This window comes from Pseudophryne corroboree, chromosome 6 (genome assembly GCF_028390025.1).
Source record: "Pseudophryne corroboree isolate aPseCor3 chromosome 6, aPseCor3.hap2, whole genome shotgun sequence".
NCBI classification, from domain to species: domain Eukaryota; kingdom Metazoa; phylum Chordata; class Amphibia; order Anura; family Myobatrachidae; genus Pseudophryne; species Pseudophryne corroboree.
The window spans coordinates 833,924,441-833,944,924 of record NC_086449.1 but is presented as its reverse complement, the minus strand read 5'-3'; the positions used below and the strand labels follow the sequence as shown (position 1 = coordinate 833,944,924).

The 20,484-nt window shown below is 54.2% G+C and overlaps 1 protein-coding gene across 13 annotated transcripts in view; it reads right to left on the bottom strand.

Annotated features, from left to right (window-relative positions):
* Positions 1–20,484, bottom strand: part of C2CD5 (C2 calcium dependent domain containing 5) — a 195,085-nt gene that overhangs the window by 34,279 nt on the left and 140,322 nt on the right. For 8 of the 13 annotated variants that reach the window (XM_063929383.1, XM_063929381.1, XM_063929385.1 and 5 more), the window contains 4 exons: positions 14,357–14,521; positions 11,992–12,183; positions 9,403–9,589; positions 2,890–3,054 (listed from right to left, as the gene is read on the bottom strand). In XM_063929383.1, the coding sequence (XP_063785453.1) occupies positions 2,890–3,054; positions 9,403–9,589; positions 11,992–12,183; positions 14,357–14,521 (709 nt within the window). The remainder of the gene's footprint in view (positions 1–2,889; positions 3,055–9,402; positions 9,590–11,991; positions 12,184–14,356; positions 14,522–20,484) is intronic. The other 5 variants (XM_063929386.1, XM_063929387.1, XM_063929391.1 and 2 more) reach the window with 1 other exon arrangement.

Below are 20,484 nucleotides of genomic sequence, written 5' to 3'. Positions count from 1 at the left end.
CTGAATTGAGCCACTAACCTGCATTGTGACTGTCAGTCTGCTATATACAACAGATATGGGATCAAAGCATAACCGTATATTCCCACTATAATAGTGATGTGGATGTAATTCCAAAGACACTTACAGATGTGTGTGACAACGTACTGACAAATGACTGCACAGACTGTCACTTACTAACAACACAGACTGTCACTAACTGCACAGACTACCACTAACTGCAGACTGTCATTTACTTACTGCACAAACTGTCACTTACTAACTACACAGACTGTCACTAACTACACAGACTGTCACTAACTGCACAGACTGTCACTAACTACACAGACTGTCACTAACTACACAGACTGTCATTAACTGCACAGACTGTCACGAAGTAACTGCAGAGACTCCAACTAACTGCACAGACTGTCACTTACTAACTGTCATTAACTGCACAGACTGTCACTTACTAACTACACAGACCACCACTAACTGCACAGACTACCACTAACTGCAGACTGTCATTTACTTACTGCACAAACTGTCACTTACTAACTACACAGACTGTCACTTACTAATTACACAGACTGTCACTAACTGCACAGACTACCACTAACTGAACAGACTGTCACTTACTAACTACACAGACTGTCACTAACTGCACAGACTACCACTAACTGCACACTGTCATTTACTTACTGCACAAACTGTCACTTACTAACTACACAGACTGTCACTTACTAATTACACAGACTGTCACTAACTGCACAGACTACCACTAACTGAACAGACTGTCACTTACTAACTACACAGACTGTCATTAACTGCACAGACTGTCACGAAGTAACTGCAGAGACTCCAACTAACTGCACAGACTGTCACTTACTAACTGCACAGACTGTCACTTACTAACTGTCATTAACTGCACAGATTGTCACTTACTGCAGACTGTCACTTAATTACTGCACAAACTGTCACTGACTAACTGCACAGACTACCACTAACTGAACAGACTGTCACTTACTAACTACACAGACTGTCATTAACTGCACAGACTGTCACGAAGTAACTGCAGAGACTCCAACTAACTGCACAGACTGTCACTTACTAACTGCACAGACTGTCACTTACTAACTGTCATTAACTGCACAGATTGTCACTTACTGCAGACTGTCACTTAATTACTGCACAAACTGTCACTGACTAACTGCACAGACTACCACTAACTGCACAGACTGTCACTAAGTAACTGCACAGACTCCAACTAACTGCACAGACTGCCACTAACGGCACAGACTGCCACTTACTAGCAGCAGACTGCCACTTACTAACGGCACAGTCACTTACTAACTGCACAGACAGGCACTAACTGCACAGACAGACAGACGGTCACTTACTAACTGCACAGACTGCCACTTACTAACTGCACAGACCGTCACTAACTGCACAGACCGTCACTTACTACACAGTCACTTACTAACTGCAGACAGTCACTTTCTAACTGCAGTCACTAACTAACTGCACAGACTGTCACTTACTAACTGCACAGATACTCACTAACTGCACAAACTGTAACTAACTGCACAGACAGTCACTAAGTAACTGCACAGACTGCCAATTACTAACGGCACAGACTGCTACTTACTAACGGCACAGACTGCCACTTACTAACGGAACAGTCACTTACTAACTGCACAGACATTCACTAACTGCACAGACGGGCACTAACTGCACAGACGGGCACTAACTGCACAGACTGCCACTTACTAACTGCACAGACCGTCACTTACTAACTGCACAGACCGTCACTTACTAAATGCACAGACCGTCACTTACTAAATGCACAGACCGTCACTTACTAACTGCACAGACTGTCACTTACTACACAGATAGTCACTTACTAACTGCAGACAGTCACTTACTAACTGCAGTCACTAACTAACTGCACAGACTGTCACTTACTAACTGCACAGACACTCACTAACTGCACAAACTGTAACTAACTGCACAGTCACTAAGTAACTGCACAGACTGCCAATTACTAACGGCACAGACTGCCACTTACTAACGGCACAGTCACTTACTAACTGCACAGACCATCACTAACTGCACAGACCGTCACTTACTAACTGCACAGACCGTCACTTACTACACAGACAGTCACTTACTAACTGCAGACAGTCACTTACTAACTGCAGTCACTAACTGCACAGTCAATAACTGCACAGACTGTCACTAACTGCACAGACTGTCACTTAATAACTGCACAAACTGTAACTAACTGCACAGACAGTCACTAACTGCACAGACTGCCAATTACTAAAGGCACAGACTGCTACTTACTAACGGCACAGACTGCCACTAACAGCACAGTCACTTACTAACTGCACAGTCGGTCACTAACTGCACAGACGGTCACTAACTGCACAGTCACTAACTGCAGACAGTCACTAACTGCATAGACTGCCACTAACTGCACAGACTGCCACTTACTGCACAGACTGCCACTAACTGTACAGACTGGCACTTACTAACAGCACAGACTGCCACTTACTAACAGCACAGACTGCCACTTACTAACGGCACAGACTGCCACTTACTAACGGCACAGACTGCCACTTACTAACGGCACAGACTGCCACTTACTAACGGCACAGACTGTCACCTACTAACGGCACAGACTGTCACCTACTAATGGCACAGACTGTCACCTACTAACTGCACAGACTGTCACCTACTAACTGCACAGATTGTCACCTACTAACTGCACAGACTGTCACCAACTAACTGCACAGACTGTCACTAACTGTCCAGACTGTCACTTACTAACTGCCCAGACTGTCACTTACTACCCAGACTGTCACTAACTGCACAGACTGTCACTTACTAACTGCACAGACTGTCACTTACTGGGGGGTTAATCTCATAAACTTCTTTGTTCTTGGCAATAGTTTCATTGATCTTCTTCTGCATGTAGGATATATGCTGCTCGTAGGATCCATCGCTGGGGGTCTTACCGGCGATTTGAATGCCCCCGGGGGTGGGCAGCGCTGCCAGATACACACCTGTGGCAGACTAACAGAAAGACAGAAGTTACGCGGTGCACAGGGCAAGATGAGAACAACCACCCACCCCCCTTCCCCGCACACCCCGGCTACAACCATCCCCCCCCCCCCCCTGTACACCTTGGCTACAACCACCCTCCTCCCTCCTGCACACCATCAGCTACAACCACCTTACCCCCCCTGAACACCCCAGATACAACCATCCTACCCTCCTGCACACCCCGGCTACAACCATCCCCACCTGCACACCCGGCTACAACCTTCCCGACTACAGTCATCCTCCCCGCACACCCACACTACAGTCCTCCTCCCCACACACCCCAACTACAGTCATCCTCCCCGCACACTCCGACTACAGTCCTCCTCCCCGCACACCCCGACTACAGTCCTCCTTCCCGCACACCCCGACTACAGTCCTCCTTCCCGCACACCCCAACTACAGTCCTCCTTCCCGCACACCCTGACTACAGTCATCCTTCCCGCACACCCAGACTACAGTCCTCCTTCCCAAACACACCGACTATAGTCCTCCTTCCCGCACACCCCGACTACAGTCCTCCTTCCCGCACACCCCGACTACAGTCATCCTTCCCGCACACCCCAACTACAACCATCCTCCCAGCCCACCCAGACTATAAACATCCTCTCCGCCCACCCTGGCTATAATTATCCTCCCTGCACACCCTGGCGACAACCATCCACCCCGCACACCCCGACTACAACCATCCCCCCCGCACACCCCGACTACAACTATCCTTCTCGCACACCCTGGCTACAACCATCCTCCCCGCATACCCCGACTACAACCATCCACCCCGCACACCCAGACTATAACCATCCTCTCCGCCCACTCTGGCTATAACCATCCTCTCCGCACACCCCGGTGACAACCATCCTCCCCGCACACCCCGACTACAACCATCCTCCCCGCACACCCCGACTACAACTATCCTTCTCGCACACCCTGGATACAACCATCCTCCCTGCACACCCAGAGTACAACCATCCTCCCCGCACACCCCGACTACAACTATCCTTCTCGCACACCCTGGCTACAACCATCCTCCCCGCATACCCCGACTACAAACCATCCTCCCAGCACACCCAGACTACAACCATCCTCTCCGCCCACTCTGGCTACAACCATCCACCCCGCATACCCCGACATAACCATCCTCCCCGCACACCTTGGTGACAACCATCCTCTCCGCTACAACCATCCTCCCCGCACACCCCGACTACAACCATCCTCCTCGCACACCCCAGCTACAACCTTCCTCCCCACACACCCCGGCTACAACCATCCTCCCAGCACACCCAGACTATAACCATCCTCTCCGCCCACTCTGGCTACAACAATCCACCCCGCATACCCCGACATCACCATCCTCCCCGCATACCCCGACTACAACCAACCTCCTCGCACACCCCGGCTATAACAATCCTCCCCGCATACCCCGACTACAACCAACCTCCCCGCATACCCCGACTACAACCATCCTCCCCGCACACCCCAGCTACAACCTTCCTCCCCGCACACCCCGACTACAACTATCCTTCTCGCACACCCTGGATACAACCATCCTCCCCGCATACCCAGACAACAACCATCCTCCCCGCACACCCCGACTACAACTATCCTTCTCGCACACCCTGGCTACAACCATCCTCCCCGCATACCCCGACTACAACCATCCTCCCCGCACACCCCGGCTACAACCTTCTTCCCCACACACCCCGGCTACAACCATCCTCCCAGCATACCCAGACTACAACCATCCTCTCCGCCCACTCTGGCTACAACCATCCACCCCACATACCCCGACATAACCATCCTCCCCGCACACCCCGACTACAACCATCCTCCCCACACACCCCGGCTACAACCTTCCTCACCACACACCCCGGCTACAACCATCCTCCCAGCACACCCAGACTATAACCATCCTCTCCGCCCACTCTGGCTACAACCATCCACCCCGCATACCCCGACATAACCATCCTCCCCGCACACCCCGGTGACAACCATCCTCCCAGCATACCCCGACTACAACCAACCTCCCCGCACACCCCGGCTACAACCATCCTCCCCGCACACCCCGGCTACAACCTTCCTCCCCGCACACCCCGGCTACAACCATCCTCCCCGCACACCCCGGCTACAACCATCCTCCCCACACACCCCGGCTACAACCATCCTCCAAGCACACCCAGACTACAACCATCCTCTCCGCCCACCCTGGCTATAACCATCCTCCCTGCACACCCCGGCGACAACCATCCTCTCCGCACACCCCGGCTATAACCATCCTCCCCGCATACCCCGGCTATAACCATCCTCCCCGCATACCCCGACTACAACAAACCTCCCCGCACACCCCGGCTATAACCAACCTCGCCGCATACCCCGACTACAACCAACCTCCCCGCATACCCCGACTACAACCAACCTCCCCGCACACCCTGACTACAACCATCCTCCCCGCACACCCTGGCTATAACCATCCTCCCCGCACACCCCGGCGACAACCATCCTCTCCGCACATACCCAGACTACAACCATCCTCCCCGCACACCCTGGCTATAACCATTCTCCCCGCACACCCAGACTACAACCATCCTCCCCGCACACCCCGGAGACAACCATCCTCTTCGCTACAACCATCCTCACCACACACCCCAACTACAACCATCCTCCCCGCACACCCAGACTACAACCATGCACCCTGCACACCTAGACTACAACCATCCTCTCCGCACACCCAGACTACAGCCAACCTCCCCGCACACCCCGCCTACAACCATCCTCCCCGCACACCCTGGCTATAACCATCCCCCCCGCACACCCCGGCTACAACCATCCTTCCCGCACAACCCGGCTACAACTATCCTTCCCGCACACCCAGACTACAACCATCCTCTCCGCACACCCAGACTACAGCCATCCTTCCCGCACAACCCGGCTACAACCATCCTCCCCGCACACCCAGACTACAACCATCCTCTCCGCACACCCAGACTACAGCCATCCTTCCCGCACAACCCGGCTACAACCATCCTCCCCGCACGCCCCGGCTACAACCATCCTCCGCGCACACCCCGGCTACAACCTTCCTCCCCACACATCCCGGCTACAACCATCCTCCCCGCGCACCCAGACTACAACCATCCTCCCCGCACACCCCGGCTACAAACTTCCTCCCCGCACACCCCGGCTACAAACTTCCTCCCCACACACCCCGGCTACAACCATCCTCCCCACACACCCCGGCTACAACCTTCTTCCCCACACACCCCGGCTACAACCATCCTCCCAGCATACCCAGACTACAACCATCCTCTCCGCCCACTCTGGCTACAACCATCCACCCCACATACCCCGACATAACCATCCTCCCCGCACACCCCGACTACAACCATCCTCCCCACACACCCCGGCTACAACCTTCCTCACCACACACCCCGGCTACAACCATCCTCCCAGCACACCCAGACTATAACCATCCTCTCCGCCCACTCTGGCTACAACCATCCACCCCGCATACCCCGACATAACCATCCTCCCCGCACACCCCGGTGACAACAATCCTCCCAGCATACCCCGACTACAACCAACCTCCCCGCACACCCCGGCTACAACCATCCTCCCCGCACACCCCGGCTACAACCTTCCTCCCCACACACCCCGGCTACAACCTTCCTCCCCGCACACCCCGGCTACAACCATCCTCCCAGCACACCGAGACTACAACCATCCTCCAAGCACACCCTGGCTATAACCATCCTCCCTGCACACCCCGGCGACAACCATCCTCTCCGCACACCCCGGCTATAACCATCCTCCCCGCATACCCCGACTACAACAAACCTCCCCGCACACCCCGGCTATAACCAACCTCGCCGCATACCCCGACTACAACCAACCTCCCCGCATACCCCGACTACAACCAACCTCCCCGCACACCCTGACTACAACCATCCTCCCCGCACACCCTGGCTATAACCATCCTCCCCGCACACCCCGGCGACAACCATCCTCTCCGCACATACCCAGACTACAACCATCCTCCCCGCACACCCTGGCTATAACCATTCTCCCCGCACACCCAGACTACAACCATCCTCCCCGCACACCCCGGCGACAACCATCCTCTTCGCTACAACCATCCTCACCACACACCCCAACTACAACCATCCTCCCCGCACACCCAGACTACAACCATGCACCCAGCACACCTAGACTACAACCATCCTCTCCGCACACCCAGACTACAGCCAACCTCCCCGCACACCCCGCCTACAACCATCCTCCCCGCACACCCTGGCTATAACCATCCTCCCCGCACACCCCGGCTACAACCATCCTTCCCGCACAACCCGGCTACAACTATCCTTCCCGCACACCCAGACTACAACCATCCTCTCCGCACACCCAGACTACAGCCATCCTTCCCGCACAACCCGGCTACAACCATCCTCCCCGCACGCCCCGGCTACAACCATCCTCCGCGCACACCCCGGCTACAACCTTCCTCCCCACACATCCCGGCTACAACCATCCTCCCCGCGCACCCAGACTACAACCATCCTCCCCGCACACCCCGGCTACAAACTTCCTCCCCGCACACCCCGGCTACAAACTTCCTCCCCACACACCCCGGCTACAACCATCCTCCCCACACACCCCGGCTACAACCTTCTTCCCCACACACCCCGGCTAAAACCATCCTCCCAGCATACCCAGACTACAACCATCCTCTCCGCCCACTCTGGCTACAACCATCCACCCCACATACCCCGACATAACCATCCTCCCCGCACACCCCGACTACAACCATCCTCCCCACACACCCCGGCTACAACCTTCCTCACCACACACCCCGGCTACAACCATCCTCCCAGCACACCCAGACTATAACCATCCTCTCCGCCCACTCTGGCTACAACCATCCACCCCGCATACCCCGACATAACCATCCTCCCCGCACACCCCGGTGACAACAATCCTCCCAGCATACCCCGACTACAACCAACCTCCCCGCACACCCCGGCTACAACCATCCTCCCCGCACACCCAGGCTACAACCTTCCTCCCCACACACCCCGGCTACAACCTTCCTCCCCGCACACCCCGGCTACAACCATCCTCCCAGCACACCGAGACTACAACCATCCTCCAAGCACACCCTGGCTATAACCATCCTCCCTGCACACCCCGGCGACAACCATCCTCTCCGCACACCCCGGCTATAACCATCCTCCCCGCATACCCCGACTACAACAAACCTCCCCGCACACCCCGGCTATAACCAACCTCGCCGCATACCCCGACTACAACCAACCTCCCCGCATACCCCGACTACAACCAACCTCCCCGCACACCCTGACTACAACCATCCTCCCCGCACACCCTGGCTATAACCATCCTCCCCGCACACCCCGGCGACAACCATCCTCTCCGCACATACCCAGACTACAACCATCCTCCCCGCACACCCTGGCTATAACCATTCTCCCCGCACACCCAGACTACAACCATCCTCCCCGCACACCCCGGCGACAACCATCCTCTTCGCTACAACCATCCTCACCACACACCCCAACTACAACCATCCTCCCCGCACACCCAGACTACAACCATGCACCCAGCACACCTAGACTACAACCATCCTCTCCGCACACCCAGACTACAGCCAACCTCCCCGCACACCCCGCCTACAACCATCCTCCCCGCACACCCTGGCTATAACCATCCTCCCCGCACACCCCGGCTACAACCATCCTTTCCGCACAACCCGGCTACAACTATCCTTCCCGCACACCCAGACTACAACCATCCTCTCCGCACACCCAGACTACAGCCATCCTTCCCGCACAACCCGGCTACAACCATCCTCCCCGCACGCCCCGGCTACAACCATCCTCCCCGCACACCCCGGCTACAAACTTCCTCCCCGCACACCCCGGCTACAAACTTCCTCCCCACACACCCCGGCTACAACCATCCTCCCCACACACCCCGGCTACAACCTTCTTCCCCACACACCCCGGCTACAACCATCCTCCCAGCATACCAAGACTACAACCATCCTCCCCGCACACCCCGGCGACAACCATCCTCTCCGCACACCCCGGCTACAACCATCCTTCCCACACACCCAGACTACAACCATCCTCCCCGCTTGTGTGCCACGTATAACCTCCCCCCATCAGTCTGTGGTCCTGAGAGTAAGTGTACGTTAGACTATGGAGCTGTCCTGATCGTGTCCAGACTGGCAGGGAAGATATAATGGCAGATTCATTCTCCACAGGCTGATGAGACAGAGGGATATACGTATTATTCTGAGCCGTTACTTACAGCCAGCCCCAGGAGCATGTTCTCCCCGACCGTGATCTGGATCCTCAGGCCAAACAGGCCGTTCATGCCTTTCAGCTTCAGCTTGTTCATCAGCTGAGTGTGCAGCTCGTACTCCATGAACGGCAGCAAGTTGCTGATGGCCGTTGCGTTGGCCTCCGCCTGCGCCTTCTTCTTCAGACGACACAACCTGATCAGGGACAGAACAGATGACCCTCGCTGTGACACCCCGGCGCTTCCTCAGCGCCTCACACGTTATGGGACACAGTGACGGCATAAACAGAACATACAACTGCTGGAAACCTTTACATGTCTAGTGGTGTGCAGCGCTCGGGTGATCAGGAACCCAACAGCTCCCAGCCGCGTCACCGGAACCCGAGGCCATGAATGGCAGCCGGAGCCTGGCGTGGGGCTGATGTGTATGCACGAGACTCAGTGATTAGTGAGTGCTACGGAAATTAGACTGTAAGCTCACATGGGGCAGGGACTCTCTGTGCAGCGCTGCGTAATGGGTGGAGATATATAAATAATAAATAACCAGTTTGGAAGCCACTGCCCTCGATGTAAAGTGTTACAGTATTAGATGTCACTTAATTATGTCCTTCTCATTTACAGCTGGAGGTAGGTTATCCTGTGTATAATGTCCTACAGAGTCACAGTGGTGGGTGGAGTTACAGGCCTGGGTGGAGTTAGCAGCTCCTGCCCTGTCCTAGCACACCACTAGCAGAACGGAGCAGCAGCCACATAATCCACCCAACATCCCCACACAGAAGCCGCCAGGGGACACCACAGTGCCAGGTAACCATGGACACCCCAATGCCACCCGCACCAGACACCCCCAAACCCACCCTCCACCAGCTCCCACATGCAGCCACTGACGGCCCAGACACCCCCACACCCCACGCATAACGATCCCACCCTCCGCACAAGCCCAGCATCTCCCCCAGCCATCTGCGGCACGGACGCGGTAGCCTGTACCCGCCGCCCGCACCACGGCCGACCAGACAGCCGCAGGCCGCACCACCCCTCCCACCCTCCACCAGAGCCAGCTCCCGCACTGCAGCCGCGGGTGGGACTCACTGTCCCGCCAGACGCCGTCCACACAACGGACGAAGACAGTGAGGTTACAGGTCAGCATCACCCGCGCCTGATTGCCGCCGCCATACGCATCAGGAGGGACGGGTGGCGCAGGAGAAGGCTTCATAGCCCTCCCTGCGCAGCGTACAGACACCCGCCGCCTCCTCCGCACACCTAATACAACGCTGCCTCCCACCATCCCCAGAGACCCGGACTGCACGTCACAGGGCCCCTGGGCTGCCGGCTCCACAGACCAGAGACGGGGGACAGCGCACCTGCTACTGTGGACGCTGCACCAACCTCACAGGTAAGAGAGACTGCACAGGCAGCACCGCGTCTCTGCGTCCCCTCCCTGCCGCTTCGCATCCCCTCCCTGCCTCTGCGTCCCCTCCCTGCTGCCCGCCTCTCTGCGTCCCCTCCATGCCGCTCCGCATCCCCTCCCTGCCTCTGAGTCCCCTCCCTGCCGCCCGCCTCTCTGCGTCCCCTCCCTGCCGCTCCGCATCCCCTCCCTGCCGCCCGCCTCTCTGCGTCCCCTCCCTGCAACCCCGCGTCTCTGCGTTCCATCCCTGCCGCCCCGCATCTCTGCATCCCCTCCCTGCCACCGTGTCCCCGACCTGCCTCTGTCCCATCCCTGCCACCCCGCATCTCTGGACCCCCTCCCTGCCGCCCCGCGTCTCTGTGCCCCCTCCCTGCCGCCCGCATCTCTGCGTCCCCTCCCTGCCACCGTGTCCCCTCTGTGCCGCCCAGCGTCTCTGCGTCCCCTCCCTGCCACCATGTCCCCTCTGTGCCGCCCCGCGTCTCTGCGTCCCCTCCGTGCCACCCCGCGTCTCTGCGTCCCCTACCTGCCGCCCCGCGTCCACTCCCTGCCTCTGCGTTCTCTCCCTGCCGCCCCGCGTCTCTGCTTTCCCTCCCTGCCGCCCCGCATCTCTGCATCCCCTCCCTGCCACCGTGTCCCCTCCCTGCCAACCTGCCTCTGTCCCCTCCCTGGCGCCCCGCATCTATGCATCCCCTCCCTGCCGCCATGTCCCCTCCCTGCCGCCCCGCGTCTCTGCGTCCCCTCCCTGCCGCCCGCATCTCTGTGTCCCCTCCCTGCACAGTGTCCCCTCTCTACCGCCCCGTGTCCCCTCTCTGACACCCCGCATCTCTGCGTCCCTTCCCTGCCGCCCCGCGTCTCTGCGTCCCCTCCCTGCCGCCCCGCATCTCTGCGTTCCCTCCCTGCCGCCCCGCATCTCTGCATCCCCTCCCTGGTGCCCCGCGTCTCTACGTCCCCTCCCTGGTGCCCTGCGTCCCCTCCCTGGCGCCCCGCGTCTCTGCGTCTCCTCCCTGGCGCCCTGCGTTTCTGCAGGGGTTAAAGGGGCGCAGCCCCTTCCGACGGTGAGAAGAGCGCCCATAGGGCGCGATGAAGCACCTAGTTTACTTTATATGTGTTATTGACCTGAGCGACAATGCCGCCAGAACGGTAGACTTATCATCATCATCATCAATCAGAAGGGGCCCAGCGCCCATGCAACGTACCTGGCCTGTATCAGGCAACCTTTCCCCACAATCAGAGCGTCGCCGGGCAGATCTATGGTCGTGAATAAGACATCGGGAACCTTCTGTTTGCGGCAGCTGTAGCAGAAAGTGAGATGCGCAGGAAACGGCATATTCAGCTCATCGTACGGGATGTGGCAAAACGCGCAGGTTGGGGGTGACGACTCCTCTGACCTATGTACAAGAGGAACGTGTTTTAATTCCAAACCGAATACAATAATGTCTCATTAGTGACATAAATCATGTGCCTCAGCGCAGCCCGGCGCCATTTCTGCGTTTCGTTAGAGAATGTCTAATACATATTTAGCAGGAGCCACATGGAGTGGACAGTACAGAATATTAATACCACTATAGGGAACAAAGTGCTACAAAACACAGAAAATAGAATTTCAACATGAAATTCAACACTGAGCAGTCATGACAAGCAATCGGAAAAGCAGAGGTATTACTACAGATATATATTATAACGTGAATTTATGAACCAGAATATTGTGTCCTAAGTGTTTGTCGCTTTATGATAAGTATTCATAATGTGCCACTTCCTTCCCCGGGTTGTACCTCCGCTACCAAACACGTCTCTATTCCCATGTAAGCTCTCATTTCCGCGCACGGCAGGAAGGGGAGAGGCCGGCACACACGCTGCAGGAAGGGGAGAGGCCGGCACATACGCTGCAGGAAGGGGAGAGGCCGGCACATACGCTGCAGGAAGGGGAGAGGCCGGCACATACGCTGCAGGAAGGGGAGAGGTCGGCACATACGCTGCAGGAAGGGGAGAGGCCGGCACATACGCTGCAGGAAGGGGCGAGGCCGGCACATACGCTGCAGGAAGGGGCGAGGCCGGCACACACGCTGCAGGAAGGGGAGAGGCCGGCACATACGCTGCAGGAAGGGGAGAGGTCGGCACATACGCTGCAGGAAGGGGAGAGGCCGGCACATACGCTGCAGGAAGGGGAGAGGTCGGCACATACGCTGCAGGAAGTGGAGAGGCCGGCACATACGCTGCAGGAAGGGGCGAGGCCGGCACATACGCTGCAGGAAGGGGCGAGGCCGGCACATACGCTGCAGGAAGGGGCGAGGTCGGCACATACGCTGCAGGAAGGGGCGAGGCCGGCACACACACTGCAGGAAGGGGAGAGGCCGGCACACACACTGCAGGAAGGGGAGAGGCCGGCACGCGCTGCAGGAAAGAGAAAGACTGACACATACGCTGCAGGAAAGAGAAAGACCGACACGCGCTGCAGGAAGGAGAAAGACCGACACATAGGCTGCAGGAAGGAGAAAGACCGACACATACGCTGCAGGAAGGAGAAAGACCGACACGCGCTGCAGGAAGGAGAAAGACCGACACATACGCTGCAGGAAGGAGAAAGACCGACACATACGCTGCAGGAAGGAGAAAGACCGACACATACGCTGCAGGAAGGAGAAAGACCGACACGCGCTGCAGGAAGGAGAAATACCGACACGCGCTGCAGGAAGAAGAAATACCGACACGCGCTGCAGGAAGGAGAAAGACCGACACGCGCTAATGTATGTCTAATGCAGGATTTAAAGTGGCCGATCTAACTTGGCGCAGCAATTTAAACATTTGTAGAAATCTCCGGCGTTGACCTTTAGCGTAGCCCAATTACAGAGCCTCACTCTAATCCACCACGGAGGCCAGAACATATACTGGGGAATTCAATTAAGAGGAGGAAATGTAAAAAAAACCTGCGGCTCCGGGCTTTCCTATAGCACCTTCATAGCAAGATATGTGCTCGCTCTGGCACCTTTGCCGCAGTTTATTTTAACTGGATACCAGCGCATACCCAGGGTAATCCAAAACTGGACGCGAGATCCGCAAGCTTTTTTTTGCTAAACCTCGCACCCAACTGAATTCCCCCCATGGATGATGATTGCCAGGGGTGGGATTCAGGGGGGGGGGGGGGGGGGGGGGGGGGTCTGTAGCAAATTTACCATTCGAGGGGGAAAACTATTAATTCTGTATTTAAGAGTTAATTGAATGTAACAGGCTCTGTACTATAAGCTAGAGAGAGATTAGCGTGCCATAACATACTCGCTCCTTCTTTCTGTAGCGCTGACATAATACAGAAACACTTCAATAATGACCGATCTATTGCGGATTTGCACATGTCTAAAGTGTAGAGACTAAAAGCCACAACAGTAAAATACTGAGACAGAAAAGCATTAGATTGTGAAGAAGACAGTAAAACAATCCTGATATTAGTCAGCGTTTGGCATTGCCCCATACGTGCCCCACGGGTGGCCACAGAGTTACCTCTGGAGATGTTAGTTACAAGGAGTGAAGCGTTCATCCTGCCCTTTGCCCTATAACAACGTGACCTACCCTAGGCGAACATTGCTATCAAACTCTCCCTTGTCTGACCCTATAAAGAAGCCGGGGTGCGCAGACAACCTTTGTTCCAGACAGCATTCGTTGGTGGCGTCCTGCAGGAATCGGGGGTTCAGTACGGAGGCTGTACCTGAGGCAGACAGGATGCAGACTTCTTCACTGCAAGGACAAGCAAACAACAGCCACAGATCAGAGACTTCATACTCAGGAGGATCGAGGATCAGTGCCCTCTACAACTAAGAGAAAATAAGAATTTACTTACCGATAATTCTATTTCTCGGAGTCCGTAGTGGATGCTGGGGTTCCTGAAAGGACCATGGGGGATAGCGGCTCCGCAGGAGACAGGGCACAAAAAGTAAAGCTTTAGGATCAGGTGGTGTGCACTGGCTCCTCCCCCTATGACCCTCCTCCAAGCCTCAGTTAGGTACTGTGCCCGGACGAGCGTACACAATAAGGAAGGATTTATGAATCCCGGGTAAGACTCATACCAGCCACACCAATCACACTGTACAACCTGTGATCTGAACCCAGTTAACAGTATGATAACAGCGGAGCCTCTGAAAAGATGGCTCACAACAATAATAACCCGATTTTTGTAACTATGTACAAGTAATGCAGATAATCCGCACTTGGGATGGGCGCCCAGCATCCACTACGGACTCCGAGAAATAGAATTATCGGTAAGTAAATTCTTATTTTCTCTATCGTCCTAGTGGATGCTGGGGTTCCTGAAAGGACCATGGGGATTATACCAAAGCTCCCAAACGGGCGGGAGAGTGCGGATGACTCTGCAGCACCGAATGAGAGAACTCCAGGTCCTCCTTAGCCAGGGTATCAAATTTGTAGGATTTTACAAACGTGTTTGCCCCTGACTAAATAGCCGCTCGGCAAAGTTGTAAAGCCGAGACCCCTCGGGCAGCCGCCCAAGATGAGCCCACCTTCCTTGTGGAATGGGCATTTACATATTTTGGCTGTGGCAGGCCTGCCACAGAATGTGCAAGCTGAATTGTATTACACATCCAACTAGCAAAAGTCTGCTTAAAAGCAAGAGCACCCAGTTTGTTGGGTGCATACAGGATAACAGCAAGTCAGTTTTCCTGACTCCAGCCGTCCTGGAACCTATATTTTCAGGGCCCTGACCACATCTAGCAACTTGGAGTCCTCCAAGTCCCTAGTAGGCGCAAGACACCACAATAAGCTGGTTCAGGTGAAACACTGACACCACCTTAGGGAGAGAACTGGGGACGAGTCCGCAGCTCTGCCCTGTCCGAATGGACAAACAGATATGGGCTTTTTTGAGAAAAAAACCACCAATTTGACACTCGCCTGGTCCAGGCCAGGTCCAAGAGCATGTTCACTTTTCATGTGAGATGCTTCAAATCCACAGATTTGACTGGTTTTAAACCAATGTGTTTTGAGGAATCCCAGAACTACGTTGAGATCCCACAGTGCCACTGGAGGCACAAAAGGGGGTTGTATATGCAATACTCCCTTGACAAACTTCTGGACTTCAGGAACTGAAGCCAATTCTTTCTGGAAGAAAAATCGACAGGGCCGAAATTTGAACCTTAATGGACCCCAATTTGAGGCCCATAGACACTCCTGTTTGCAAGAAATGCAGGAATCGACCGAGTTGAAATTTCTTCGTGGGGCCTTCCTGGCCTCACACCACGCAACATATTTTCGCCACATGTGGTGATAATGTTGTGCGGTCACCTCCTTTCTGGCTTTGACCAGGGTAGGAATGACCTCTTCCTGAATGCCTTTTCCCTTAGGATCCGGCGTTCCACCGCCATGCCGTCAAACGCAGCTGCGGTAAGTCTTGGAACAGACATGGTACTTGCTGAAACAAGTCCCTTCTTAGCGGCAGAGGCCATAAGTCCTCTGTGAGCATCTCTTGAAGTTCCGGGTACCAAGTCCTTCTTGGCCAATCCGGAGCCATGAGTATAGTTCTTACTCCTCTACGTCTTATAATTCTCAGTACCTTAGGTATGAAAAGCAGAGGATGGAACACATACACCGACTGGTACACCCACGGTGTTACCAGAACGTCCACAGCTATTGCCTGAGGGTCTCTTAACCTGGCGCAATACCTGTCCCGTTTTTTGTTCAGACGGGACGCCATCATGTCCACCTTTGGTAATTCCCAACGGTTTACAATTATGTGGAAAACTTCCCCATGAAGTTCCCACTCTGCCGGGTGGAGGTCGTGCCTACTGAGGAAGTCTGCTTCCCAGTTTCCATTCCCGGAATGAAACACTGCTGACAGTGCTATCACATGATTTTCCGCCCAGCGAAAAGTCCTTGCAGTTTTTGCCACTGCACTCCTGCTTCTTGTGCCGCCCTGTCTATTTACGTGGGCGACTGCCGTGATGTTTTATCCCACTGGATCAATACCGGCTGACCTTGAAGCAGAGGTCTTGCTAAGCTTAGAGCATTATAAATTTACCCTTAGCTATATTTATGTGGAGAAAAATCTCCAGACTTGATCACACTCCCTGGAAATTTTTTTTTTTTTTTTTTTTTCCCTTGTGTGACTGCTCCCCAGCCTCTCGGGCTGGCCTCCGTGGTCACCAACATCCAAAACTGAATGCCGAATCTGCGGCCCTCTAGAAGATGAGCACTCTGTAACCACCACAGGAGAGACACCCTTGTCCTTGGATATAGGGTTATCCGCTGATGCATCTGAAGATGCGATCCGGACCATTTGTCCAGCAGATCCCACTGAAAAGTTCTTGCATGAAATCTGCCGACTGGAATTGCTTCGAAGGAAGTCACCATTTTTTTTACCATGGCCCTTGTGCAATGATGCACTGATTTTAGGAGGTTCCTGACTAGCTCGGATAACTCCCTGGCTTTCTCTTCCGGGAGAAACACCTTTTTCTGGACTGTGTCCAGAATCATCCCTAAGCACAGGAGACTTGTTGTCGGGATCAGCTGCGATTTTGGAATATTTAGAATCCACCCCTGCTGTTGTAACAGTATCCGAGATAGTGCTACTCCGACCTCCAACTGTTCCCTGGACTTTGCCCTTATCAGGAGATCGTCCAAGTAAGGGATAATTAAGACGCCTTTTCTTCGAAGAAGAACCATCATTTCGGCCATTACCTTGGTAAAGACCCGGGGTGCCGTAGACAATCCAAACGGCAGCGTCTGAAACTGATAGTGACAGTTCTGTACCACGAACCTGAGGTACCCTTAGTGATAAGGGCAAATTTGGGACATGGAGGTAAGCATCCCTGATGTCTCGGGACACCAGATAGTCCCCTTCTTCCCGGTTCGTTATCACTGCTCTGAGTGACTCAATCTTGATTTGAACCTTTGTAAGTGTTCAAATTTTTTTAGATTTAGAATAGGTCTCACCTAGCCTTCTGGCTTCAGTACCACAATATAGTGTGGAATAATACCCCTTTTCTTGTTGTAGGAGGGGTAATTTAATTATCACCTGCTGGGAATACAGCTCGTGAATTTTTTCCCATACTGCCTCCTTGTCGGAGGGAGACCTTGGTAAAGCAGACTTCAGGAGCCTGCGCAGGGGAAACGTCTCGACATTCCAAACTGTACCCCTGGGATACTACTTGTAGGATCCAGGGGTCCTGTACGGTCTCAGCGTCATGCTGAGAGCTTGTCAGAAGCGGTGGAACGCTTCTGTTCCTGGGAATGGGCTGCCTGCTGCAGTCTTCTTCCCTTTCCTCTATCCCTGGGCAGATATGACTCTTATAGGGACGAAAGGACTGAAGCTGAAAAGACGGTGTCTTTTTCTGCAGAGATGTGACTTAGGGTAAAAACGGTGGATTTTCCAGCAGTTGCCGTGGCCACCAGGTCCGATGGACCGACCCCAAATAACTCCTCTTCCTTTATACGGCAATACACCTTTGTGCCGTTTGGAATCTGCATCACCTGACCACTGTCGTGTCCATAAACATCTTCTGGCAGATATGGACATCGCACTTACTCTTGATGCCAGAGTGCAAATATCCCTCTGTGCATCTCGCATATATAGAAATACATCCTTTAAATGCTCTATAGTCAATAAAATACTGTCCCTGTCAAGGGTATCAATATTTTTAGTCAGGGAATCCGACCAAGCCACCCCAGCTCTGCACATCCATGCTGAGGCGATCGCTGGTCGCAGTATAACACCAGTATGTGTGTATATACTTTTTATGATATTTTTCCAGCCTCCTGTCAGCTGGCTCCTTGAGGACGGCCCTATCTATAGACGGTACCGCCACTTGTTCTGATAAGCGTGTGAGCGCCTTATCCACCCTAAGGGGTGTTTCCCAACGCGCCCTAACTTCTGGCGGGAAAGGGTATACCGCCCATATTTTCTATCGGGGGGAACCCACGCATCATCACACACTTCATTTAATTTATCTGATTCAGGAAAAACTACGGTAGTTTTTTCACATCCCACATAATACCCTCTTTTGTGGTACTTGTAGTATCAGAAATATGTAACACCTCCTTCATTGCCCTTAACGTGTGGCCCTAATAAGGAATACGTTTGTTTATTCACCGTCGACACTGGATTCAGTGTCCCTGTCTGTGTCTGTGTCGACCGACTAAAGTAAACGGGCATTTTAAAACCCCTGACGGTGTTTTTGAGACGTCTGGACCGGTACTAATTGTTTGTCGGCCGTCTCATGTCGTCAACCGACCTTGGCGCGTGTTGACATTATCACGTAATTCCCTAAATAAGCCATCCATTCCGGTGTCGACTCCCTAGAGAGTGACATCACCATTACAGGCAATTGCTCCGCCTCCTCACCAACATCGTCCTCATACATGTCGACACACACGTACCGACACACAGCACACACACAGGGAATGCTCTGATAGAGGACAGGACCTACTAGCCCTTTGGAGAGACAGAGGGAGAGTTTGCCAGCACACACCAAAAACGCTATAATTATATAGGGACAACCTTATATAAGTGTTTTCCCTTATAGCATCTTTTTTATATATTTCTAACGCCAAATTAGTGCCCCCCCTCTCTGTTTTAACCCTGTTTCTGTAGTGCAGTGCAGGGGAGAGCCTGGGAGCCTTCCCTCCAGCCTTTCTGTGAGGGAAAATGGCGCTGTGTGCTGAGGAGATAGGCCCCGCCCCTTTTTCGGCGGCCTCGTCTCCCGCTCTTAACGGATTCTGGCAGGGGTTAAATATCTCCATATAGCCCCCGGAGGCTATATGTGAGGTATTTTTAGCCAAAAAAGGTTTTCATTTGCCTCCCAGGGCGCCCCCCTCCCAGCGCCCTGCACCCTCAGTGACTGCCGTGTGAAGTGTGCTGAGAGGAAAATGGCGCACAGCTGCAGTGCTGTGCGCTACCTTAAGAAGACTGAGGAGTCTTCTGCCGCCGATTCTGGACCTCTTCTCGTTTCAGCATCTGCAAGGGGGCCGGCGGCGAGGCTCCGGTGACCATCCAGGCTGTACCTGTGATCGTCCCTCTGGAGCTAATGTCCAGTAGCCAAGAAGCCAATCCATCCTGCACGCAGGTGAGTTCACTTCTTCTCCCCTAAGTCCCTCGTTGCAGTGATCCTGTTGCCAGCAGGACTCACTGTAAAATAAAAAACCTAAGCTAAACTTTTCTAAGCAGCTCTTTAGGAGAGCCACCTAGATTGCACCCTTCTCGGCCGGGCACAAAAATCTAACTGAGGCTTGGAGGAGGGTCATAGGGGGAGGAGCCAGTGCACACCACCTGATCCTAAAGCTTTACTTTTTGTGCCCTGTCTCCTGCGGAGCCGCTATCCCCCATGGTCCTTTCAGGAACCCCAGCATCCACTAGGACGATAGAGAAACATCAGATACTGCTATGTGCGTCGTAGTGCTCGGGTATCTGCATTATACATGTCTACAGATAGACTAAACCCAAACGAGGTAAGACAACAATATAGTTACTAACAGATATTGCTGTTCTGGTTTATTCGGTGTGATCACCTCCCATTTCATATTCCATTGAGTGTTATATCCTCTGCAAACGTTAGTTTTGTGCATGATTGAGATACAGGCTAATGTAGCGGAAGTGACAGGCAAGGACAGACTGTGATTAGATGCATCCAATTAATGAAGATAGTTGTCAGTGACTGCGCCATTACCGCTCACAGAACAGTGAGGTCTCTGCAGTC